We start from the raw sequence: 27,147 nt of genomic DNA, 5'->3' as shown, positions 1-27,147 counted from the left end.
CATTATACTCTTGGAAATTCTGGTCTAGTTAGATTTTTTTGAGTATGACTTATTTTTAATGGTATTTGTGAACTAATGTCTCAGTAACAAGAATTCCTTACCTCCCACTGACCGCGCTTCTAGTTTTAAACGGATTCACGAACTTATTTGTCTAATAAAGTCCAATATATGCATTTGGATGCAATTTATATAGCAGGGCCTGACTTTTGCCATCAATGATGGATGAGTGACAGCAGTATTTCATAAAGCAAAATACAGCTTTGGGTTGTTAAAGAATTCAATTAATCTTTTTAAGCACTACCATTGATAAATTAAACACTCAAAACCGAATTAAAGCAGTCTTTGCAATAAATCATCTAACAGAAGTAGCGTCTTTGTTTAACATAGTCAGTCTGGAATATTGAACTCGGTTGATTCAAGAGACTGAATATTGCCCCCCACCACCAACTGCGCCGCTTGCTAATGAAGAGATTATTTTTCTTCAGAGACAAGCTGCATTATCTCATCTGGAGTCTTTCTACTCAGTCTATGTTTGATAAACTTCCTTTCCAGTATATCTAAATAAAACTCTTTTTTCTCCTCTCTGGACTTTCTTTTTTTTTTGTTTTGATGAATTCCTCTGTTTTGTATTATGTGCACACACACACACACACACATCTGCCTGCTGGAGGGCAGACGACACACTTCAGTATCAGCTGGATGGAAAAAAAAAAAAAAAAGAGCCTTGAGGCTCCAGCTATAGTTTCAAAGTATTTACCTGATATTTTAAATCACGTGTTTGCCAGTATCCCTTCAGTAATGTTATTACTGGCCTACGTTTATTTATATTCCTCTGATCCATTAACACTGAAAGTGTATTATGATAGAAGGGATCCTCGGGACCTCGCAGCAAGGAGGCCAGCACTCACAGCACAGGGCTGCAGATCAAGACTGCAGAGACTTCACACTCTGTAACTCTTACAGATCCTTCCAGTCACAGCGTCTTTCTGCTTAGCTTAACGGGAACGAGGAGAGGACTACGGTTTTGGATTAGACCTGCAGACTACTTAGATCAGTTTGCTCTAACGGTACCGGTGCCAGAGGAACACGCTAAATAGCCGCACTAAGCAGATAAAATAACCTGCCTCACATAAGACTCTTATTTAATCCTTTGAGTCAAGAACTTGCTCATTTTAAACCCTGACGGTTTTATATCCTCTCCAAACTTAACATATGCTCTGAATACTTTTACTATGCATGTAAAGGTTCACTACCTCTTTGTATCTTGCTAAATTATTCCAACTCAATGAAATCCTGTGGCAGCAAGTTTCACGGCTGAACTACATGTTATTGCAGAAGAAAGAGGTTTTCCTTAGATCCATTTTGAATGTGCCAGCTTCCAAACACTACCCTATTCTAATGTTACCCAGGTATTTTACCTTTCCTAGATCATTTCTCATCATACTTTTTTGCCACATAAAAAGTATTGATAATTACATCTATTGTATTCGTGTCAAGAACGTATACGCTTTCTTAAAGCATTTTGAGATCCTTGTAAGAAAAGACAAAGCACAATTAATTTTCTTTGCTAGACACCATCCTACCTGTTTCGTAGAAATGTGTCAAAAGATCCTCCTTTTCGATGAATCGTTGATATAGCCAGTGTGTCAGAGCTTCAGGCTCTGCAGGTACATCTTTAACTGGAAAAATTCTACCAAAGAAACAAACATAATTAAACCTAGGAGATGCATTCTGTACATGAAGAACAAAACACTTCCCTTCTGCCCCAGCCCACCCAAGACAGAGAGTCCAAGAGTTTGGTACACATCTAACTGCACGGTTCATTTTCTCTCCGATTCACAGATCACATAGGTATTAAGGATACAAAACTGGAATGCTCCAGGTTACCAGCCAGATGCACACAGAAGACACGGGCATTAGTAGCTTCTATCAAGTGCTGTGCTACAACGTTAGATAAAAGCTACTAAGTTGCTGGGGTTTTTTAAATAGAATGCCACCACACTGTATTACTGTCCTGGAAAAAATACAAACCAAGAAGCTATGAAGTTCATGCACTGAAAAGGAAAGAAATAAAAGACTGAGAAGGTTCATCCACAGTTCTGAAGAAACAGTTCTTCGACAGGCAGAAGCTACATAACAACATCACTAAGTACCGGCAGCTCTTCTGTATCCCAGAAAACGAGTCCTCTGTGCTTTTCAAAGGACGCCAGCATCTTTGTCTGCACTTTCTAGGGCAGGTTGTAGACTGAAAACTGACCACGTAAGTAAGTGTACTCAAATATTGCTGCTCTATTTTAAAAACCCCCGTGGAAGAATGACCAATGTTTTGGTACTTCTACGCTGAATACTACATCTACTTAGAAAATCAGATACCCAGGGCAGAATTCACCGAGATACATACATAGAGAAACCCCCAAATAACCCACCATGCTTCACTGGATTTTTTTCAAAACAGAATTTCAAGCCTTACAGTAACTGTGAAATCTCCTCAGCAGACCCTAAGCGCCTTTTGATATATACAAGAACTTATATATCTGCTGTGTTTCACCGGGAGGCCAACGCAGAAGAGATCTGGGTATCCGGCTAGCCTGAAAAATTCATACTCTGAAATGTAAGACCTTTACTGTGGGTTTCTCTTTTCAGGTGAGCTCTCATTTACCCTGTCATCTATTTTCATGAGTGGATTTTTCATTTCTTTTTCAACACAGCCTTGGTCGATTATACTGGAAAGAATTTGAAGTAACACCACAATCTTGTGGGAGGTGTCTGAACAGATATGGGAATGTCAGACTACAGAAATGAGACACTTCTGAAGAACGCTTTTGTTGCTGTTACTGTTTTCAACATCTTTGCTTGCTTTGTTGCCAAGTCATTTGTACCTCTTCCTTTTGGTTTGACGCATGGAAAAATAAGCTGTAAGTGAAGGAGAAAAGCGGCAAAGCAGTGCTCTAATGAGCGAATTAAAAATAATGGTGCTTCGGTATACAGAGATAACTTCCATATGAGGAGATGAACGATTTTATTTTCCAACTATGGCATCAACGTGAACTCAGATATTTCTGCAGCTTTTGTAGCCATTCTACTACGTCCTTCTCACACTGCGGAGTTCCCTGTGCCCTAGTAAAGCCGGCCTCAGTAACCAGAAATTAGCAACTGTTATCTCAGCTAAAATACAGTTTGAAGTCGTCTTTGGCCAAAGACAAATATTATGAAATAGCCGATGGTCCAGTAAATAGCTCAAGTCCTCAGCGTGCCTATTAAGAACAAAGACAGGTAATGAAGAACTACTTTATCTTGAAGCCCAGGCATTGTACAGCACAGTAAAATTAAACCACAAAGAGGCAAGTAAAAAACACACCCACAGAGAAAGGACCATTTTTGTTGAGGGTGTAACACTAAGAAAGACTTACTCTCTGTCCCCAAACACAACCGAGTTGCCAAGCACTATTTTTACTCTCTTCTGCCTATCTGCTGTGAAGAGATAAAGGGACCCAGCAACGGAATATTGTGTTTCACAGTATATTTCCGAAGGACAGATGCTCGCTTACGCAAGTTTGAAGATGGTTCAGAACTAACAGAACGCGTGTGTGGGCTCAGGACAGGAGTCTCGGATTACCTGGCTTCGTACACAGTTTCCACTGTAAGCCGCAGATATTCCTCACCTCCACCTTCACTTCTCCGTTACCTAAAGGGTAACAACTCTGCAGCTCCATAACCTAGTTAAGCCTGGTATATTTCCAAGAATGTACTTACTAGTCTGAAAACATTATCACAAGAGCCTACAAGATATTCGTTAGAAACGATTTAGGAGCTGGCACTTTAATGGAGTAGCAAAGTAGCCTAAGTGATACCAACATTGTGAGACTAATGGAACGCAGCACGCCGCTTTCCTGCTTGAATCCATCCCGGCTCCTGTATGAATCAATACAGCACCAGAATACTTGAATCTCTGGATATAAACTCCGCTTCTTAGAAGTTTAAGAAGCAATCACCGTTACACCCATTTTGAATGAATATTTGAATATTAATGTAGAGTAGAAAACGACTGGTTTTCCAATAACGCTACGCTGGCCGTCACAATGTAGCAATGGTAAGTGCTAGTGTATTTAGAAGCATTTTCAAACATATTTTTAGATTATCCAAGAATTATTTTTACAAGCAGAACATTCTTATTAATGACTGAGCTAAATTAGAGATGAAATGTTTAAAAAAATCCTTAAAACTCTGCAACAAGCCCTTCCTCTACTGGATAAGATGAAGCTAAACAGCTAACCCCCGCCCCCCGCCCCGTACTTACACTAAACATACTGCCCCTATCGTCACTCTCTGCCCATCAGAGGGGTCCTTAGCACCTGTGTTTTAAAAGAACACCCTCTTTAAGGAGGCTGGGTTCAGGGAAGGCAACTGAGAGAGCCTGATGTTAACACTCCCTACGCAGACGACCCAAAACAACGTGGGAAAGCCACTGCTCTAACTGGAGCAGGGTCATCCCCCACCATCGGCTGCGACGTCTGCCAGGGCTGCTGTTAAACGATGCGGGAAATAGTTCCTTCTTTTCAAAGAGATGCTTAAACGCTTGTCATTGTGGTCACAGCATGAGCATCATCTTGGCTCTCCCCCACCTTTGGGTATCCAGCATCAGGAATGCCACTAAAAGTGAACAGTTTGCTGACCTCACCAGGAAAACAAAATGCTATCACCACATAGAACTGTCCTGACAAGGAACAAGGTCAACATGTAATATCTGAAGCTTCTAGATTCTCTTGGGCACTTGAATCTTTCTAGCTTTTGGACAAAACTAACCTCACATTACGTGAAAATAAGAGGGTCTTTGTTCCTGGTGCGGCTAACAAGGAATTTAATAGCACTGGGTAAGACAACTTGACCAGAAAATTCAAACAGAATGGAAATACCTCCTTCTTTCATTTCTCATCAAGGGAAGAGCTCCTTTGCTATCATCACGGGGAGGCGGGAGGGGACTAAACTTCAATAAAAGCAGTCCCACCACAGCCTGCACCCTGAGAAGTTAAAGGTGGTGGTGGAAGTAAAGACGTGCTCTGATGGGAGCCTGCAAAGCTGTCTCGGCAATGAAGCAGTATCTTCTAGCTGGAGGTTACCCATCTGCAGCTGCAAGGTGACAATGGCCATGGGACACTCCGCGTAGCTGACTGAGGGACGGCAACTTTCTTAAACCGCTACACAAACGTGTTTCTGTCCCAAACCAGAATGTATTAGCATAAATGACAGTCCAGGCAAGAAGAAAGGATTTTTAAAAAAGGAGATGTAACTGCCAAAGACGTGCTGGCATACATAAGAACTTGTGGAGACTTACCTACTGATAAGGGCATTTCTCAAACGATCCCAATTTTCAGAAATACGGCATTTTCAGAAACATTTAAGCTCTTTTAAATGGCCCTTATTGGAGAAACAACCTGTAATTCTGTATTAACATCCTAAAGTTCATAGATACCACCTTTAAGTACTAACTGCCATTCATCATCTGTCCTACCCTGAATTAAAAGTTCTTTATTACCCCTATGCCTTCTAAATCATATTATTTACTGTTTCAGTCCCTCTTTAAATATACTCAGCGTGATGAAGGTTGTTGGTAATCTCAGGCATGACCAAAAATAATACTTGCATTAAAAAAGCATATGAGAATATATTGCCAAACTGGGTGCCCTTCACAGACATTTCTGCAAAACTCATTCAGCAACCACAATGTATTCCATCTTATTTATAGCTAGGAGTCTAGTTTATTTCAATAAATCCGTATCAATGTAGACACCAAAAAAGAACTCCCTCAGTAGCTGAAAGCTTGTTTCAACAGCAGCACAGTACAAAAACTGGTACGAGAAAGAAAGATGACATAGTACTCATCCGCATTACGGCACAAAGACAGCTGAGTTAGCTGGAAATCGCGTGGTACTTTCACGCAGCGTAAATGCAGCAGCCACGGCCGGCTCCGACTCCGAGGCCTCTGCACCACAAACACGCAGTGCGAACGCAGGAGGTGGTCACACAAGGGCCTGACCCAGAGGGAAGCCAACGCAAAAACACCCAACCCCACGCCGTTCTTGACTGAGGGGAAGCTAAGCATCCAACAAACTTCGCAGCCAGGGTTTTTTCCATTTTTAACTCCTGGGTTTTGACAGCAGAATTGCAGCACACGGGAAATCTTACTATTAAAGAAACACCAAGTCAGACTAAAGAAGTAACTGGTGGAAGAAGAAAAGAAATAATCCCAAAACTCAACTCGCTGTGGGGAAACAGTGGAAGCTGAGGATAGTAGCCAGTATGCGGTCTTGCTACACAGACACCAAACCACTCGGCTTATTTCTGCTGAGTGTAACTGCAGCGAATCTGGATTTGTGATCAATGCACATCACAAAACGACCCAAGCATAAAGCTAAACCATTCTGAGAAGAGAAAACAAACCTTTCCAACAGACTCATGAGAAGACAGGTCTCATAGTGATGCCTCTAGTTAGAGATGCCTTGCACCTTCCAGCCCTTTTTTTTTTTGGTGCTTACTGCTTTAACAGATGGCTTGAAATTTCCCCCCAAAATCCCAGTGCCATTTGACCTGGAAAAATTAGGTATTTTCCTTGAGTATTATGTTTCAGAGCGCAAACCCAATTTTTCAGCACTTTCCAATGAGTTTTGAGACAAGTCTGTCAGGGTCAAAAAATTATTCGATAGTTAAAGGGATAAGTTCTCACACCTTTGTGTTTTGAAGAATCTGAAATTTGGTAATTGTCCTTTTTTCTAGAGAAGTGTCTTTTGACACCCTGAGGAAAAGCAGGCCACAGCTTAGCCTAATTATGAACTTCCGAAAAACATGTCATTTGTACAGAAAATTGAAGTTTGAAAAGCAAGCTTCAACTCATTATCAAAATTGAGCTTTCAAACAAACAAACAAAAAAGATTACTGGATTAAACTGAACCTTCTCTGCCATTTCCATCAGCTAGAAAAGCATCTAAAAATGAAAACATAAGACTGCTTGCTGTGTCCTCTACCCTCCTCTGTTGCTCCCTGAGTAGGATGAAAAAGAAATAACCCTGCAGTAAAAGGACAGGCTATGAGAAAAGGAAAACATGAGATGTGAAAGACCGTAAGGCAGAAAGAGACAGGTTGTGACGAAGGGGAGCAGCAGAAAGGACTGACTGAGCGACCAGAACAAAAGGGGCTCTGCAGTCTCCTCTGCTCCGGTTTCAGTAGCACAGAAAATGTTGCTTTTTTCCCCCCACTGCTGTCACACATCAATTCCTCACTCTGGACTACTCTCAAAGGGGAAAAGCATGTTTGAATCCCGGTTCTCCCTTCATACAGCAGAGATGGCATCTGGTCAAAACCATGCTTTACTTTTTCCAAAGGGACTTTTTTTTTTTGGTAATTATTTTTTTTGCCGTAAGTCAGTTAAAAGAAATGATAGATGAGAAACTAGTGCGCTAGAGCACACAGATTCATGGAGAACTTTCTCTCTTCCCAGTTATTTAAAAATTACCCTTAAAATTAATTTCGAATGTAATCTCCCAAGACATTCCAAATTACAAACAATGAGCAAAATCTTATTGCGCTAAATGAAGGAAAAAGGGGGAATAATAACAATCCAGACATACTTGATACACATTTCATGAAAATTTCAGAGGACATCTATGTCAAACGCAGAAAAACAAATGCCTCTGACATTTTCCATCTTTGGAAGACATTTCCATCTTTTTAAAGACGGAGTCCACTTTACCTTGGATTTTCCTTTGCTAACCAAGCTTGTGTCAAAGAGTTAAAGAAAAGCACCAACTTTATAAGGGACATCGCAGGGCTCAACACAGCACAGGCCTTCTCAAACCTCAGTCACTGATTTAATCCTTGCCTACACTGTTAAGGACAAGGAGTAGTTAATACCCAATTGTTATCAAAATTAAGATTTAACGAGGAACCACCTCAAAACTGTGACCTGCAGAATAAGCACTGGCGTTCCCGGCTGATAGCCCCCGGCTCTGTCACGGCGATGTTTTGGTCTCCGCATGGAAGATGAACTTAAAGAAGTAGTTCAGGCTTCCTGGTCAAGCCGTACAGCTGCACAGGCCTGGCGTATCATCCTCCACCCCACAGCCTGACCAGCTCTCAGGGAGGAACACCGCACAGAAACCTCCCGGGACACTTTTCAACACATTAAAAGGTAGCTCTTCCTTTCCAAACAGAAGCACCAGGGCCGAGAGGAAGGAGGCTGACATGGCAGGGATCAGCTAACTGGTCACAAAGTACAGCTGCTGCTAGCATGCACTGTTTAACCAGCATAAACAGTTCTGGTGTTTTTCCAGAACTGCTCCTGATTAAGATCTGACACAGAAACAGGCTCGAGACATCACTGTGAGATGAGTGAGGACGCTACCCAGGAGGCACACATGCAAAGCTCCTGAGAGACAGTTTTCCACTGACCATACCTATAATTTCAAAAATAATCTCTAAGAAATTGATGTCAGCCCACTGGGCTTCAATCATCCAGCTTCCCAATCCTGGAGAAAGTTCAATAAAGTGACAGCAGAGCTGTAAGGTTTTCTTTAACACCAAAAGCCCTCCGGGAGAGAACACTTGTTCCCTACTCTTCCCTGTCTGCCACCCCCAGTTTCCCAGGCGCATCCTCTGACTTCACAGGTTCTCAGTGGTACCAACAACTCTGCTCAAATCATCAATACATGATTTAAAGTTGTCAAAACCCTGAAGGTGCCCATCACGATACAGCATTCTGCTAAAAAAAATAACCCGTAAAGTCAGGTGATCTGGGGGGGGGGAGGATCAGTTGCTGGAATGCCCTGAAGGGAATCCAACAGGAAAATTTCTGTATAAGCAATAGAAAAGGATGATGCAACACGAGTAAATTCACGTACACACGCTGTTCAGTCGCTCTCTGCTAATCCTGCCGTGGATAAATACATCCTTTACATCCAGTTATAGAAAAATATTTTTAAAGCCACACAAAAATATCTAAAAATAAATTTTGTTGTCAAAAACACCGAAGGTGGAAATTCACTGTATTCAATCCAAGCTACAGCTCTAATTCCAGATGCATTAAAAGGTCTTAGCGTATCATAGGTAGACGATACGCTAAATCTGGAAAAAGGGATACAAAAGTGATATGACTTCTTTGGTACAGAGTTATTCTGGGTAGTCAAAGCGAAGAGCTGCAGAAGGACCTGACAATAGTTGCAGATGAAATCAAATACCAGTAAATGCAAGGCAATGAGCACCGGAGAAGGAAAAAGCACCAGCAGCTACGCATATGCTGCCACAGCCTCTAAGATTAGCTATTATTACTCTGGTAAGCGATCCTGAAATCGCTGTGGGGAATTCAGGACGTCAGTCACCTCACAACCTACTTATAGCAGAAGCAGAAAAGGCACAGACAAAAGTAACAAGATCATCAGGGAAAGGCTTTTTGTGTAAGGAGACACCAAGACTCACGGGGCTGGGAGAGGGACAGGGACAGCTAAGGCAGGATAGGAGAAAGCTCTGTAAAATCACGGGCCATAGAGAACGTTGCTGAGGAATGATTCATCCACTACTGGCAGGACACGGAAACCAGGGCGCAGCCACCGAAGGCCTCGGGCGGAGAACTTAACACAAGCAAAAAGGAAGCGGTCCTGGCTGCCACCCTCAAGAACGGTTACACGTTGTGTCACGGGAAATTGCAGAAGTTTAAGCATAAGCAGGGTACAAATGCTATTAGACAAGTTCAAGAAGGCCAAGTCCATCAGCACCTACCAAAAGAGCAATCCAGATATGACGACCGCTCAGAACATGTTACAGCCACCGCGTGTTTACACGCGGAGGGATGACACGCCGGCTGCCTTCCCCCGCCCTTCCTGCTACCGCCTGCTGGCAGGGCCAGGGTACTTTGTCAAATGCATCTTTAAGAATTGCTACCCTGCATCCAACTAAAGCCCTTACGGTCCAGAGGACACGTGCCTCAACTTGACATGCCAATTTAAGAATTACCAGGACTGGAAAGTTAGCCAAAGCTCCAGTTAAAATCAAGACACTCTTCTCATTTCAGAGGTATTACATCCAGCACGCAGCCTTCAGAGACATGCCACTGCGTTAGTTTCCATTTGGGACATACCTCAAATGTTTTTACAAGGTCAGCCATAACACCCAGAGGTTATTAAAATTCAATCAATCAGAGAGGCTTGCCCCGTCTAAACTACTGATTTAGACCCTCTGGAAGAAAACAACAAACCTACGCCCAATAATAAACAATTTCCAGTATTTTTTCTTAGCATTTTAGTACTACAAGAACTGTAACATTCAAGTTCAATGCAAGGGAGGTCGCATCATCTTTATGCTCATGCTCAAAAATAGGTTTTGAATATACACATTTTGAAGCAGGAAGTTAATTCAACTTAAGATAACTTTCTCTCTTTTTTAAAGCAAGTATTTTTGGAAATACTCTTTAGTAAAATTCTAAATACGTTCAACTTGCAATTATCCCAGAGATCCGAGAGAGTACTAAGGTGACCTGAATAAAGCACAATAGATATTATGATATCTTACATAAATTAGGGTGAAGTATGTTCACCTTCAGAAAAACTTGAAGGCAGATTTCTATAAAAAGCAGGGACAGATTTAAACATGGCTGTGGAAAGGAGCTCCAGTGAGCAGCCTGTACTCTGCATCACACAACACTGACACAGCAGTGATGCTAAAGAAGGTCATTCCCAGTTAAACTGCCACCCAGGGGATCCACACAGAGATATCTGAAAGCTTACTGTGAAAGTCTAAAAGCTCCCCAAATCAGCAAAAGGGAATTAAGACAAAATAATGCAATTTTGGGATAAAATGTGATCAACTTATTTGGTATAGGAAGAGTGTTAAAATATTTCTGGAGATTTCAGACTTGCAATTAACTGCAAACCAAAAGCAAAATGCAACTTCTCTCTCCATTAGTTCAGGTCTTGAGACAAAGAACTACTATGGAGAAAAGTTTTAATAGTATCCCATCCTAGGTGTCAATGAGATTTGCGACTATTTCCAGAGTGTCGCTCTGCTCAACTATTAAAAGCATGCTTTGAGTGAAAAAGCTGATATTTCTTTGTCAGAAAGTTAAATACAATATAAAATAATCTCTCAGGAAACCTGTTATTTAATAACACAGTGATTTTTAATTTGTTGTCGTTATTTTAAAGAAAAAAAAAATCAAGTTGGGTTTACCAGCACCTTAACATTAAAGTGGAAAAGATGACCTAGCCATCAAATATATTCCCCATAACTATATTCAGCCAAAAACTTAAATGTGCTAAGCTATGGCATGGTCACCAAACTTTTGAAAAGAAAACTGTGTTGTGTTTAGACAATGTGAGTTGCCCACCTGTGTGAGACACATAAAAATGACATTGCTACTGATTTCCCATACCCTGAAACATGATGTTACTAATTCATGAATACTGGGCTTTTAATATTTTAGTTCAGTGTAAGAGCAGAAGGTTTATTTCCTACCTGTAATGTACATGTGTAACTGTTGGTTGTCGGTAGCCAAGAATCCAAGTTTGGATGTCTATAGGTTCACCTTTGGGATACGCAATGGTTGTATCTATCACCCACTGGAGGCCTTTTGATTTGCTCTCTAGGAACAAAGAGAAATGCGATATTAAAAAAGTAATCAGCACGTGCATGTCACTCAGTTGATAGTTATTCCATTTTTATATTGCTTCATGAGGTATGAGGCACAAATACAGTAAGACAGAAAAAAATCAAATCCAGATTTCATTACAGAGCACAAAAATACTCTTACAAACTTCAGCTAGACCAAGATTTTACTTTCACAGTTATTTCTGTTGTTCTTACATATTGTAGTACACAGAATAGAACAAGTTCACTCACTAGGTACGAGTATAGTCACGTAACATGTTGGCCCAAATGTTAGGTGCTTTCCCCCATTCACCAAAAGGAAAACTTTAAAAATAAAAATCCAGCTTTCTTGGCCTGCACTTTAAGCACATTTACAACCGGGCCTTTGTAAGAGCTCGCAGTTGCAGATCACTGGTGAAGCAACAGCCATGCAGACCCCTTTGGAGAACTAGCCTCACTACTGGGTTAGGGCAAGAGGATAAAGGAGATTTACGTCAGACAATGTAGTTAGACTTTCAAAGACGTTTTTTAAAAAATCCCTCAAAGGTTCTTAAAAAATCTGAGTTACAGGATAAAGAGGAAATACACCACTTTGTGCATTAAAGACAACAAAACAATGAATACAAGATGGCCAGTTTTCACAGCGGAAAGGAGACTGCATCCACAAGGTCCCAGAAAGACTGGTACCAGTACATGTTCCTATGCTGCTCAGCTTATTTAGAAGCTGAAGAAAGGATCAAAGGAGGTGAAAATATTTGCCGTGAAGATTATTCGGGAGAGTCAAATTTAAATCTGAACATAGGTTACTACCAGCAATAGTCAAGGTCAGATATCAACCTAGCCATGACCTCTCTCTGGCATGTCTTCAATTCACAGGTTTGCAAAGAGGGAGAGCAGCAGATCTGGAAAGCAAACCAGGAAGGAGGAGCACATTGCCAAGAGGCACTTTGAGTTTAGCTTGTCAATTTTGTATCTGTTCTGTGGGAACTGGACCTGCCTTGTATCTGAGGTCATGTGCGGGCTAGTATAGCAATATGCTTACTTAATGTTTAATATACTAGTATATTAATATGCTTACATCATACCCACCAATATCTTAAAGCATTTAAAAAGTTGACTATTAAAAACAGCCACCTGTTGGCAGAAGCACGTAAGAGGTGTTAGGTCTTAGTACAAAGTACAAGACTCTTCAAGCCTGCAGCTGAGATAGCTACGAAAGAAATATGATAGAGGTTGACAAAAACCACTGTTGGCGTGAAGAACGTGCACAGGGATAGACTGTTCACCATCTTTCGCAATACAAGAATAGACGTATCCAAAATGAAGCCAAGAGGAAAAGTTTTCAAAGCAAAAAGAGAGAAATAATTCTTCGTGCAGAGGGGAATAAAACGGGGGAATCCTTGCCAAAGGTCATCAAGGATGCAGAGAGTTGGGTTCAAGAGGAAACTGGACAAGTACATGGAAGAAATCCGTTGGAGGGTTAACTAAAGAGGCAGAAATCCCCATTTGGCTAGGGAAACCGACCACACTGGAAACAGTCAGAAGCTCGGAGAGTACGCGGGAGAAGTATGATGCATGTTTGCTGTGTTCACACTCTTCCTCTGATATCCACTTGCAGTCATGGACAAGATGCTGGGCTAGACAGATGGTTGGTCTTGCCCAGAATTGCAACTCAAATTTTACAAAAGAGCTACCACACACAAGAAGAAATCTGCAACACACAGCCTGAGATGCACTCTAAAAGCCACAGAGTTATTAACAGCACCTAGAACATTCGTGCAAGGACTGACTGGCGAGTTTCTACCTGCATTTCATTTAATTTAATTTGCATTTAAGTGTGAGAAGGCAGTTACAGCAATGCTATCGCATATATCTATCAATTATTTTAACAAGCAGCTAGTGTTTTCATGGTATCTACTCAACAATGGAGTTGTACTGCTTTGTTACAAATGCAAACACACCACTTGAATAAGGCTAGACAATATTTCCTAATATTTAGCTCATGAGTTATTAGTAGCATGCAATGCGCTACTCCAAAATTTGACCAAGTGCAAGCTACACAGGTCAAGCTGAAGCATCCAGTGTCACCTTCTGGAAATACAGTATTTTAAAGCCCTGACAGACACTTGAAATGAGAACACGAGGTCCCATTAGAGGCTCCAGGCTTGCCAGCATCATGACAAAGTGCTTGTCAAGCCTCTCTTAAGAAAAGTACTAACTACAGAGTCCTTCATTTTAAAAGTAGCAATGTATCAGAGAAAAGCCAATATGAAATTAATAGTAAATCCACAGAAGTATTCATTTAGAAATGGATTTCGGAACAAAGCCATTCAATTTATTATTTTCCCAGATGTAAAGTAAGAATGGATAAAGACAAGTAAATTGTCTAAGTGAGTAAGCAACAGAGGTCATTAACTGCAATTAAAAAGGGCACATTATCTTATTATTTACAGGAAAATGTTTTAAATTCATTTATTAAATATTTAGCTAGTATTTTAAACTGTTTTCAGTGGATAATGGTTCAAACTTCATTACAGGAAGACTCCTGCAGTCCTCTTCTGTGCTGATTTCCTACCTTCTGCTTTTGTGGAGCAGAGCTGCTGCATGGATTCCTCAGACCAGCTCCAAACTCACCTCCACCCCCTTCCAGGGCAGGGTGGGGAGAAAAACCTGCCTCTGACAGCCCACCAGGAACCCCAGGTTAGGAAAAAAAAAAATATAAAAAAATCTGAAGGTAAAGTCAGCCTCCATAGACCCTCCTTCAGAGCAAGCAGGTCTTAGCAAAGCTACCTCCACGTGCAATTATCAAGACGTGCTATCAAATCACAGTCACAGGTGTATTTCAGCATGTTCTGGTTTAAAACAAGCCTTACATAATCATCCAAGGTCTCACGCTGCCAAAAAAACCTAAGTCACCAAGGATTTCAGAAAACTAATTTTGAAATAAATCCTGCTGTCCTTTTTTTGGGGGGTTATACTGTGTTGTACCCTGCTCATGAGCATATTTATTTAAAGCCACAAAGCTCTAACAGATCCTGAAACTGAAAAAGAAGCATGCAACTGCACACAACACAAAGGGGCAGGACCTCAGTGTGCCCGAGGATGCTGCTTTCAAGCCTAAGCAGATCTCTGAACAAGAAGAAACCCTATTATTTTTCAAATGGAGCACACTAACAGGAACTCAGAACAGAAAGACTGCTGCATTAGTTATAATACAGTGTGAACCTCAGGTCTGGCGTTTGTAGCTGAAAAAAAGGGGGTTGCGTATACCTGTTCAAGAACTCGACTTGCCACAGATGTTTCTGACAGCCAAACCCTTTTGAACTTTCTACCTGCCGTTGAGACACCCTCATTCTTCACGTCTAGTACCTGCCGAAAGATTGAGCAGCCTGGCTGCCAGAGACTTCAGCAGAAGAAACTGCTGCAGAGGACAAATTTAAGCAGATCTCTCCAAGGACTAGGTTTTTTTTCTGTGGTGTCACGTCTGCTTGCCACTTTCAGCACAGGTGGAGGATTTTGATTCCTCAAATCACCTCAAAATGTTAGCAGTCTGATTCTTTTTAAATAGTGCATAAATATTCAAGAGAGGCCTGCAGGCATTTGTCCTACACAGATGCAACCAAACCACGTAGTAATAACGTACCTTAGTATGAATGGTACATACTTGCTTTATGAGTGCTAAGACAAGACTAAACAATCCCATGTAACAGTAGCTTTCTGGCCTAGACAAAAAAAATAAAAATAAAATTTAAATAGTCTCCTAACTTGTTGGTTTTGGTTGTTTTTTGTTTGTTTTTTAAATCACCAGCAGAGGCAAATCTTCATAACTATTTTTTTTCCTTATTTTTGCTCTAGCTGTGGATTCAGTGATAGTAAGTTGCTTCATATTTGGTTACAAAGCAACTTACCATCAGTGTTTTCAAGACATTCAGTGTTCTGTCATCCTCTATGGTCCTCTCACAGCAGATACATGACCATCTACAATCACAAATTTAGTGGGGTTCAGAGCTTCTCTTTGTCCCCTCTATGCTCCCCTGAGTTACTCTCAACCAATGCTAAAAGCCAGATTTGACTACATGCAGGACTCTTCAAACCCACCATTCACTGAGAAAAAGAGCGAGTTATAAAGATAGGTTTCAGCAGGAAACCTCACCTCCAGCCAAGCTCTGGATGGTGCGATATCGCCGGACTGCGTCTGGAGTGGAAAAGAATGTGCCAGCCAGGCGTGAACTTGAGGACCGCAGCTTCCACTTCAAAAACGGAATATTTACTAGCGTTCACTACTATTCAGGCGTGGTTTCCTGAACACTTACATCACTCTAAACGCAGCCAAGAGAGGCTTTTGCCTCCTCCTGCACAGCAATGCATTCTTGTAACTCGCTGCTTGTCCTTTACTTGTCCTTGTGCGATCAACTGGATCATTGACCTTAAAATTAACTCTTTTCCCAAAGATTAGCTCTCAGACTAAACATCTTACTCATTACCCCAAGATCTCTCCATAATAGATCACCTGGAACAAAACAAGAAGCCCCTTTTCCAGGATTAAAAAAAAAAAAAGCCTTCCCCCATGTTATTCAAGTCACATTCCTCATATTACAGTGAATCAAAGAGTTTGATTAAAAAAAAAAAATCAATTACGAAGTCCAGAGTCCAGCTCTGCAGAAGGGAAAACTGAATTTCTCTGAGAAAAAGCATCAGAACTGAATGTACTGTGCTGCATTTGAAAACAGTAAGAGAAGATTTCAATATGGCTCTAACCAAGCTCATAGCAACCTCTTATCAGACAAAAAATTGCTGCACGGTAAAATAAAGCAGAATTAAAAAAAACCAACATACTAGAGCAAGGTTGATCAAAAATAAGCTCTGGAATGCATATCTTCAGTGAACAATTGCTGCAAACTCCTTTGAATTGCCAGCTCTTTAGCACTTAGGACATTTTGTTAGTTCTAAAACTTACAAGATCAATTCTTACTAACTGAAGAAACACCGTACTTGCAACTATGTCAGAGACTAAGTGTTCCATTAAAAAATTAAACAAACAAACCAAAACCAAAACCCTAAAACATCCCCCCACACACACCCACCCACCCCGGTCCCTATAGGGTTAAGGTGATGAAGGCTATGCATCAAGTATTTTTATGTTGCCCATATTTCTACTCCGCACTAAAACCTGAACACAGGTGCTGGCAGCAGCACTCTCTTCGGGAGGCACAGCACATCTGCCCAGAGGGATGCTTTCATCGGACACCAGAATTAACTTATACCATCTTTTCAGGGACAGACACCGCTTAACTACATCGTCTATACTTTCTAGCTTCAAGAGCACTCAAGGCATCAAGTGACAGGACTACCTTTCCTATATGTTTTTCCATCCTTCTATTTATTCAGGAATAAAATTGTACAATTTCATTAAAATTAAACAAGCGTTTCTAAAGGCAGCAAAAGCAACAACTGTTTTAGTCATTTAATTTAGTATTTACCAGAAATAAGTTAAATTTTACCCTGATGAAGGTTAGTACTTGGGACTTTAAGTATGAAAAAAGGCTTGGAAAACTGTTAGGAGGAGGAAGTTAAGAAAATAGAGGCTGTTTGCCTTGAAAAAGCAACTGATAAAGAACTGAAGAGTTTAAGTACAAGAATAAGAAATAGTATTGATCGTCTAGGCTCAGGAACACTTGTTCTTCCTGTCACTTTACAGAGGAAGAATCAGGTAACAAACTGTGGGAAATTCATAACTAGCACAAAAATAAACTGAAAAGGGGACTGGAGATTAAAAATACTAATATCATAATTAAGGCTAATTCAATTTTGGGGAGACTACTGAACCTCGCACTTCACAACATAAACCCACCTCTACCAAAGGGATGAGAGAAATCAGATTAGAGAGCTTATGGAAGAAGGACAGATGATGTAGCATTTAGCTGTTGCACAGTTCTCGAACTACTATTTGAAGGCTGTAACTCCAGCGACGCTTGATGTACAAAAGCAAGCTAGCGAATGATGAAACACCTGCATGCAACTTGGTTTGTACCGAATTAGGGCGCAGCCTAGCAGTACATTAAGAATGGTATAAAAGCTGCTAGGAGAATTCTAAATGAATTAAGTACTAATAAAAGGATGGCACTCAAGAACACTGCAACTGTGTATCATGACTCATCATAACACACCTACCCAGGAAACTCAACAGGAAGGGGACGTAATTTTTGATGAGGAGGAGTCACTCTTAACCTATAAACCAATTTAACTAAAATCGGGTGGGGGAGGGAGGTGAGCCCCAAAAAGATTGAGAGAATGATAAATAATGGAGAAGCAAGCTTATTATAGTAAGCTGAATAATTTGGTAACCCAGGACACCAGGAACATTGTTAAATAAGACAGTATAGAGCACAAGAAGAAGTGGTGCAGAGTAAAAATGTTTTCGGTGAACCATGAAGTTCAAGTGGGATGCTACTGACACACGAGCCACCTCCCAAGCAAAGGAGTACAGTTAATAACGTACAAGAAGTTTATACGCAATCTCTACGCAAGACACTGGCAAAACCTTTACTGTATATACTACCTCTAGTTCTAGCACCCACAACTCAACGATGGCAACCCAAAGAGGATACAGGCAAGTTTGATTTCACTGAGCCAGGTTTTTTCATGTGGTTAAAAGAAGGGAAAGATAAAAGAGAGAAAAAACAAAGATGATCACTTAACTTCTTTGGCTTCTAACTTTATAATACAACCATATCAATTTATACAATTATATTTCATTTAACTGAACAAATATTCTTCAAAAATTTAACTGGCAAGAGTACAGTAAAAGCATTTGGAAGGCAGAAGTTTAGAAGAAGAGTCTTTCACACAAGAGAGAGATCAAAAATTAACCTTTGTACATCTCTGAAAGGGAAGTTTTACCATGCTAGAAACATTTTTGTGCTCTTAAGAGAAGAGAGGACTTGTAATACCTCCACTTCATATGTATCAAATATTACTCCTTCCTAGCATATAAAATTTACTTTCGCTTTTCTTTTTCAACCCTTTTATTATGTTTTCATGTCCATTACTCTGAAAGAGTATGGTAGAGAAAGAGAATGATAGCCAAAACCGCACATTTCTGTCCTATTTTTGCCAACTTATCTTTCCTTCTGTCTTTTGAGTAGGATGGACAGATGTGGTTCCATTGTATTTCTGAAACAATTTTAATACCCAGTTAGGTCAACTGCTATCAAACACTCATTTCTCCAGCGTCTGAATCATGCTGCTCAAAAAAAAAAAAAAAAGAAAAAAGAAAAAAAAGGAAGGAAAAAAAAAGAAAAAAAAGAAAAAAAAAAGAAGCCAGGTTTGATCTTCAGCTAAGCTGATAGCAATCTAAGAGTATGAAAATATAAAATTAATATTTGACGAGTGCTTTTGGTCCCCTTCCAGAACTAGAAGGCCTGAAATTCACATTTGGGGAATTTCTTGCTTTTCATACCCTTTTGCCTTTGAGACAGGAACAAATAGAACAGGAACAGGCCAAACTTTTCTCCTTAAAAAAATAACTTTAAACAAGAATGAGGGTATTCAGTTTCTTTTGTAAACCTAAAATCTTCTAAGACAACAAGGGCTTTCTTCAGCCTTTCCTTTCTGAACGTAGCCTGAAAGGAAATATTCTGATGCACTCCACAGCTTGATTTTCAGTTCATTTAAAATCTTCCCTCCACTCCTGCAAGAACATCATCTCCAGTCATTTCCTATGTTGACAAGATTAACTTCAAAACTAAAAATCTGGAAGCAATTTCTGTATGAGGCTTCCTGCTAACCCTGAAATGTGAACTTCAGCACAGAAAAAAACCCAGTCATCTGCATATGTGGCTTCATTAGGATGGATCTTTGGTTCAAACTGCTAAACAATTATAATTTGGCTATGGAAATACCAGCACCACCCATCAATAAGAAAGCACCACAAACCGCCCAATCCATTCTTTCTATAATAAGTAACAGAAATCCACAACTAGGTTAAGTAAGACCTAACCCCGCCCTCTGAACATGCCAAGAAGGTAATTTTAAAAATTGAGAGACTAAAAGCACCAAGTCCCATAACCACAGGCATTATTTATACCCCAGCAATACTCTCCCCTACAACCCAGGCACCCCAGAATAACACTGCAGGAATATTCTTATCCCCTCGTAACTCTTCTAACATAAGACAGCCAAAACAATCCTTCAAATCTAGTCATCAGTGACAGTTAACTCCAGCAACAAAGGGTCATAAAAATCTGTAGAGAATGGAAGAATTTGAACTCAATAGAGAACAGTTCAAGAAGAGAAACGAAGTATACAGCACTGGATGCAAAGAAACTTTTAAAGCCAGGAATAAAAACGTGAGCATAGTTTGCATATTCCAGAAATACTTTTACTATAGTTCCATACTACCACAAACCAACGCAAACCGTCAATCGTGCTGAAAGGAGCGGCCCACCTTCTTGCCCACTCTGGGTGCTCATTCCAGTACCTGCTCTACCCATCGTGTGTACCAAGACACACATTCATGCAGCCACACTGTAGACAAAATCAAATAAAAACTAACGTTTTCTTTTTTTTTTGTGTGTGTCTCAACATAAAAAATAAACTTCGTGAAACTAAAAGCAAATATGAAAACATTTATATAAATAGGATGGTGAAAAATGGATTTATTTGACATTTAAAGAGACCAAATCAACACAATGTTTTGCTTAACTCAAATCTTGGACATTCAATTTGCTTTTTATCCACAAAAGTGAAGTGGTCTTTACCTTTTATCACAGCATCTCCACCTGCTGGAGTTCCATTTTCTTGCGGTGCTACAAGCGTTTTCAGAATTACTTGTGTTGCCCCAAGTCTCGGCAGGGTGACATGTTTAAGAAATGGCAAATTGTTTTTCTTGGCAAATGCCTGGCTTGTTTCTCTCCTTTTCCTAAGAAAGCCACCCTCTGGAAATAAAACAATCCATTTCCGATTACGGCTCCTGTAGTATTTTTCTAGATGCTCCTTAAGTAACACAAGCTGCTGGTCACGGTGTGCTCTTCCCTATAAGGATAAAACATTACCAAAATAAAATGAATGCTTAAAAGAGATAACATTAAGACAGATAATTATTACATTTCTATGATTTCTCTCTCTTTTCAGAGATACAAATAAGCCTCTATGACAACACAAAACAATTTTCCCCAGAGTACCTACTGGGGGCTGAGTTAATGCCGCTTTACAGAAAGGCTGAAAAAAAGCCCTTGAAATCGAGGATGAAGCTCCTGATCTGATGACTTCTCCGCAAGAGTGACATCCAGACTGTAAACGGGAACTCCACCTAACAGGAGGATGTATTTGCAGGATTCCCTAGTTGTTACTGGGTCCCAAGTTGAACTTGCTAAACCACGTGTCATCAGTAATTTCTGAAAGCCAAACAGTATCTTCGCTTACATCCCTTCTATGCACCGCTCTCTGCATCCCGTATTAGAATAGCAGAGGTACCAGAAGACATAGCTGGATCTCCAGACCAGGCTTCAGTTGGGTCACCACAGCAGAACCACAGATTTTTCCCAAACCTGTGCTGCTTGAATGCTTAGTCTCAGCTGAAATCAGCACACTGATGGAAACACTTACTGGGGGGAGAAGTAATGGGCTATCATGTTTGCAGGTTTTCTTCCTCTAGAGGAAACTGTTGAGTAAGATGTGATTTTATTTGTGTGAACTTAAAGAAAGCCTACAACAATAAAAATGAGATACCCTAGCCAACAAGATATTGCATGACACCAGCTTCTAGCTTGATAATTAGCTGTATATAGGATATAGCCAGGTGATAATTAAACCTGAGGGACCAAAGGGACAAGAAAAAAAAACAACCCAACCCTCATTCATTTCTCCTCTTTGATGTATTAGCACTTTTCACTTAACTTTTTCACTTAAGACAGTAAGATTTGTCCTTAATTACTGCAGAAATATCTTCAACAACAATCTTTTCTCTTCCCGCTTCCACACACAGCAAGAGCAAGCTACTCAAATTTTCACAGGAATTAATTTACATCAATTATCATTTTTGAGTAGCGACTTTGCCAAATCACTCAAAAGACACAGGAGTCCAAAATTTAAGCTTCCCTCAGCAGAAGTGATTTTAATTCTCTGAAATGTCAACATAACTGCCACAAACCTTCCACTCTTTGGTGGTTGGCTTTTTTTGGCAGGGAAGAGGGAAAGAGTGGGATTGAGAGGAAGACAACAAGAAACAACGTTTTACTGAAGACAAGTTTTGTGAAAGTGTTTCTCCTAGATTTTGAAATCTCACAGTTGCAATTACTTCCGACTTACCTCATGAAAGGGAAGGAAAAAGCTCTGCCTGCTCATATTAATGCAATGAGAGAGCAATATAAAAGTTACCCAGCTAAAACAGTCCTTTCCCACCAGACCACAGGACTCCAGGATAGCACAGTGGTTAAAAAAACCAGCAGTGAACAATAAAAACTTTTCACACGTTAGATACTGGAACTCTCCAAAACCCGAACAAACCTAACAAATACGACTGGTGGATAAATTGCTGTTTAGCAAATACTGTGAGATTTAAGATGCTGCTGTGATACAGAAAAATCTATTGGACTAATGGGAAAGAGAGGCGTGTTTAAAAGCAACCATGACTAGTGGAATATTGAAGAGTCCTGGAAGATAAAACGCAATTAACATACTGTCCAGAAAGAAGAGAAAGTAAGTCATACAGAAGCAGCTCCTCAATACAGCCAATTCTTGAAGACCATGGCTAGTTGATCACCATCACAGGGAACGGGCTGAGCCTTCTTTCCTTTAGAGGAAAGAAAACAGGTAGCAGCAGACTGCTGGCAAATTCTTTAGGACGCCATGTACTTTGCACCACCAATATGGCAAGTTACTGACAGTCTCAATTTCCAGTAAACTTTTCAATGGAAGAAAACACGAGTCAACTTCCAGTAGACCTCGGAAGCATTCCTAAAACTGCCGCTGGTGCTGCTCATGAAAATGAGGCTGCATTTTTAACAAATAGGATGTATTGTACCATGATCAAATTGCATTATTTTATAGGGGAAAAAAACCAAAGTATTTGCTTATCCAAATATTACCAAAGCCTTTCTATAGTTAGGCAAAGGATCATTACTCACTCACCTTAAGTGTTTTTGCTACACCCAAAAGCTAATTAACAGCCAAGAAACATTTTATTTTCAATTGGTTTATATTTAGACTCATGATGACATCATTTTATTTGTGATGCCGCGTATCTCAGCCACTTTACAAAAATGAGGAAAAACGTTAGTTTTTGCAGCTCAGTAATGGTTTGGTTTTGTAACTGGAATTGCAACACCACATTCAGAAATTACAATTAACAAGCTGACAGCCATGTGTACCTGAAAAATGTGTATCTTGTGAATTTTAACTACCGAAATAGATTTGTATTTTACGAAGTGTCAAACCCTGTTCCTTTCTGTACTCTCACAGTACACAGCTGTATATCTCTAGAGACCTTTATTTTATTACCTAATTTTGCCTGAGGTTTTCTAACCATGCCTCTCATCTTAGTGAGAAATCTCACTTTAGCTGTGTATAGCTGTGATTAAGTATTTCTTTATTTCATTCTGAGTAAATCAGCTTCTCCTTCTCTGTAAAGTGAAAATTCATTAATTCTGGCTGCCTATATATTTTAAGTCCAGACAAATAAAAATCAGGAGAGGAAAGAAATGTGTATGCTGGATGTTGCAGTTCACATAACTGGCAGCAGGTTCAGGCTTATCGTTGTACTTCTAAGTTTCTACTCTTAAAGTGCAGTTTGATCAACAGCTACCAAACAACAACAACAAAAAAACCCCACCCAAAATTGTAAGAAATAATCTGAGGTTTTCACTCCTTAACATTTGAGATGCTGGGCTCAATACACATTCTTTCCCGATGCTCAAATAATAATTAACCTTCAAGAATCAATTAATTACTATTTATGCAGGCCCATCACCACCTTAAACTGGTCTACTACCACGTCAGCATCAAAAGGGATGGTCCTGCCTTTCCTTATCTGAAACTTTGACAGTCAGAACAGTAACCTAACCAGACTCACTGCACAGCTTCAAGGTCACTAAGGAAAGAACAGAGGCGCCAACAATGGGCAGCCAGAAGCGGAGAGACAAAAAGGGCTGCCCGTGTACTTTGCTTGTACACCTCTCATAAAAGGCTCCCATCATAATTGGGTTCCATAAACATTCAGGTCTAGGCAAATAGTAAAATAAGGTTGGAAAAAAAAGCAGTTTCAGAACAAAGCTCTACCCAAATACACACATCACAGCATAGTTATTTCATCCTGCAAACCATCCAGGAGGTAACAAGTAAGTCCCATAACAATGCAACATTCCAAATATAAGGATAAGTCAAAGCACTATTACATATTTCCATTTACCTGTCTTATAAAGAAGTCTCCATGGATTAGAGACACAATGCCAAAGTTCGTATACTTAAAAATATGATCCATCAGCCACATCATCTGACGGACAACCTGAAAAGTTAAAAAAAAAAAAAACCCAACAGTTTAATAAATATCAAGTGCAGAGAATTATGTGTATACTGGTCACAGTCTTGTCACCCTCGCAATAGCAATAAAACTAGCAAATATACGGAATAAAGTCCCCTATGTCTCAAAGTATAAAGCAGCACAGGTGCCACACTTCTCCCTCAAGAGCAGGATTAAATAGCTGCCTTTTTGTAATATAATATACAGTTCTACACTATTAGCCATATGCTAGAATAACTTCTACTCCGTCTTTTCACACAGGTAGAGTAATGCTTCTTATTGACATACCACCACAATTTTAAGCCAGTTGCAAACTAAAACCATTTTCAGCGTTTGTTAAAGTACACAAAACAATACAGATCCGTATTTGAAATCTCCAACTGTTTTACGTCTACCACAAAAACATGCTTCCTTATTTTTTTTTGTACTTGGCGATTTTGGGGATGAGATCATGTTGTTCTTGTGCTTCTGATGTGCACATGCTCCATACATGCTCGTTCTATCTTTGAACAGCAGCATTCACTGAGACCTATGTACAACCCACATGCCATTACCGATTTCTCTCATGGTACAGCAGCCACATGCATCCCCGAGAACATCATTAAGTCATGCTCCTTGTCCCAGCTAAGAAGCACGGTAAGAAGGCAAAAATAGAGGTTGAGCTATTTGATTCACTTTCACCATCATTTCTTACAGGACAGTGAAGGCAGATACTATACCTGTTCAGTCCTTTGAGATTTAAAATGGAAGAATTAGTCCAGAAAAGGTAAATAACAGAAGGGAAAAGCTGCTTCTCTCACAAGGTCTTTCCCTTCTATAGCTCCTACATGTAGATTTTGAGAAGGGTAGGAAATGGCTCTCTGAAACTGGAAAATCCAGTGTCTCTTACATGCTCTCAATCATACACAAGGCTAGCTGCCTTTACTCTTCCCTATGTCATAAGGCCACGCCAAGACTGATTCAAATTCAGTGAAACTTAAGGTCATATAACATAGTGCTCTTCCATTTATCACTATCAAAAAAGCATACGGAGAACCATGACATTTCTCTGGTAGTCAGAAGATCATTTTTTGAATCTTAAACAAGCACCTTCTGCTTGTCGTCTTTCAGTTGTCCAAGATATATAATTTGAGGCAAAGACATTAAGAAAGCAGTCTAAGAAATAAAGATTTCCTCTAGAAAATACAATGTAGCGTTCATGTATTAATTACATCTACTGATAAAGCATACTCTACGCTTCTCTCCAAACACCAGAGGCTTGCACAGTAACTGAAATACTCAGAATCCACATCCATGCCTACAACAATACTTCTAACAAAAGAGTTTCATACAGTGAAAGATGGTGGCTTTCACCTGTTTTCCCATCTTCACATGCCTGTGTGGAATTTGTAGAAAGAAGCAGATCATATTTCATGCAGGAATTCTGTTTTGTAAAAGCAGCTCGATAATTTGCAATTTGTATCTAGAATTGCATGTATCAGTAAGTCTTTCTTCCAAAGAAATCTAATTATCTCTTGGAGTGCTCTGATTACCTATTCTCCCTTTTGACCACAGAAGCTATAAATGAATCCCGGGTTATATATTTGGAGAAAGATAACTGTCACATATACTGTTTCTTTTACTTATCCTTAAACAACTGCGGCCAGATGCTCAGCAAAGTGAAGTTTTTACACACTTGCAAGAACGTATCTGCCAAAGAACGTTTAAGATACTTTATTGCCTTAGACATAGAGCTGATCTCCCAGCGAAATCTGAATGTCGCATTTAGAAGCTAGCTATCCTTGCCTAAGAGCACATTAAGAACACCTCAACTTCTGCGGTTTTTTAATACTAGCAAACTTTCTATTTGAAGATCTTGGATAATGCAAGAGCACCGATTTCTGGATCCTCTAGCATCACTGCAAGTGGAAAAGGAAACCATGTCTATGAGAAACAGACAGCTCTCAAAGATACGAAAGGTTTTGCTTTGGAAACAAGCATCCATTTCTTCACTGTGACATGCTAGTATCCTTTTGTGTCCATCAGTGGTATTTCTTACTAGATGCTACACATCCAAGGAAACAAAGACACACTGTATTTTTGAGTGATAAAAGAAAAATTAGTTCCTAGATATAACTCCCCACTTGAGACTGATATTGGTGAAATAGTTTCCCGTACAGCTATCCCCTGGCCTGTACTAAAAAAAAAAAAAAAAAAAAAAAAAGAGAGGATCTTAAAGCAAAAATTCTTCTCTGCAGAGACTCGCATTCTTTCTATTTCAGTAAACTAGAAAGCCTTAGGGAGGGGGGAAAAAAAGAAAGAAGAGGTGTGCCCTAAGGACAAGAGTTAAAAAAAAAAAAAAAAGCATCACTGAGAGGCGTTTTTGCTCTTCAAGGCACTACAATATCATAAGTTCATGCCCGTGCACCAGCCCAAAGATGACAGGCTGGTGTAGGGAAACATATCCTTTGATAAAAACACCACCAAAATTCCACTGATGATGCTTTAGCCTGCAGCAGTTACCCATATGACTGTCAGTGTTCATCTACTACTTTGGCATTTTGACAATTATTGTTCTACTATACCTAACAGAAGTTGAACGAACACAATATCTATTTTACTGGAGGAGATAAGCAAGCTCAACAATCTACTTCCCTAAAAAGAAAAGGTTTGTGTCTTTTGAGGAGTCAGCATTGGTCCCTAGATGTTCTACAGGAGGAGGAACTCTTGCCCAGCAATGCTAGTGCTTCTCTCCTCCCATACTATTTTTAATTGTCTTTTTATTTAGACAACAGTAGGTTTGTCCTGAAAGTTGGTCATTGCTCTTCAGAGTCTGAAGTCCATCTCACCATGTTTTAGGTGACACAGGACTTCTGCCTAGCATCCTTGGACTTCCTTGGTCTTTTTGAGAAGGAGTGATGTGACTGTGCCAAAGATCAGTGTGACATACAAGTTACACCTAAGGCAAAACCTACAGGCAGTTTGCTGCAAGCGGGCTACAGAGGCAAACTCCAGAGCTCAGT

At 40.0% G+C, this 27,147-nt stretch overlaps 1 protein-coding gene across 2 annotated transcripts in view; it reads right to left on the bottom strand.

The window, feature by feature from the left end:
• Positions 1 to 27,147, bottom strand: part of LPGAT1 (lysophosphatidylglycerol acyltransferase 1) — a 66,702-nt gene that overhangs the window by 8,688 nt on the left and 30,867 nt on the right. For both annotated transcript variants that reach the window (XM_009472972.2, XM_087773908.1), the window contains exons 3-6: positions 24,035 to 24,130; positions 20,388 to 20,661; positions 11,497 to 11,623; positions 1,584 to 1,690 (exon numbers count right to left, since the gene is read on the bottom strand). In XM_009472972.2, the coding sequence (XP_009471247.1) occupies positions 1,584 to 1,690; positions 11,497 to 11,623; positions 20,388 to 20,661; positions 24,035 to 24,130 (604 nt within the window). The remainder of the gene's footprint in view (positions 1 to 1,583; positions 1,691 to 11,496; positions 11,624 to 20,387; positions 20,662 to 24,034; positions 24,131 to 27,147) is intronic.

This window comes from Nipponia nippon, unplaced genomic scaffold (genome assembly GCF_047370975.1).
Source record: "Nipponia nippon isolate SJK-2023a ecotype South Korea unplaced genomic scaffold, ASM4737097v1 scaffold_4, whole genome shotgun sequence".
In the NCBI taxonomy this organism is placed as follows: Eukaryota; Metazoa; Chordata; class Aves; order Pelecaniformes; family Threskiornithidae; genus Nipponia; species Nipponia nippon.
This window is presented reverse-complemented; position numbering and strand designations above follow the sequence as displayed.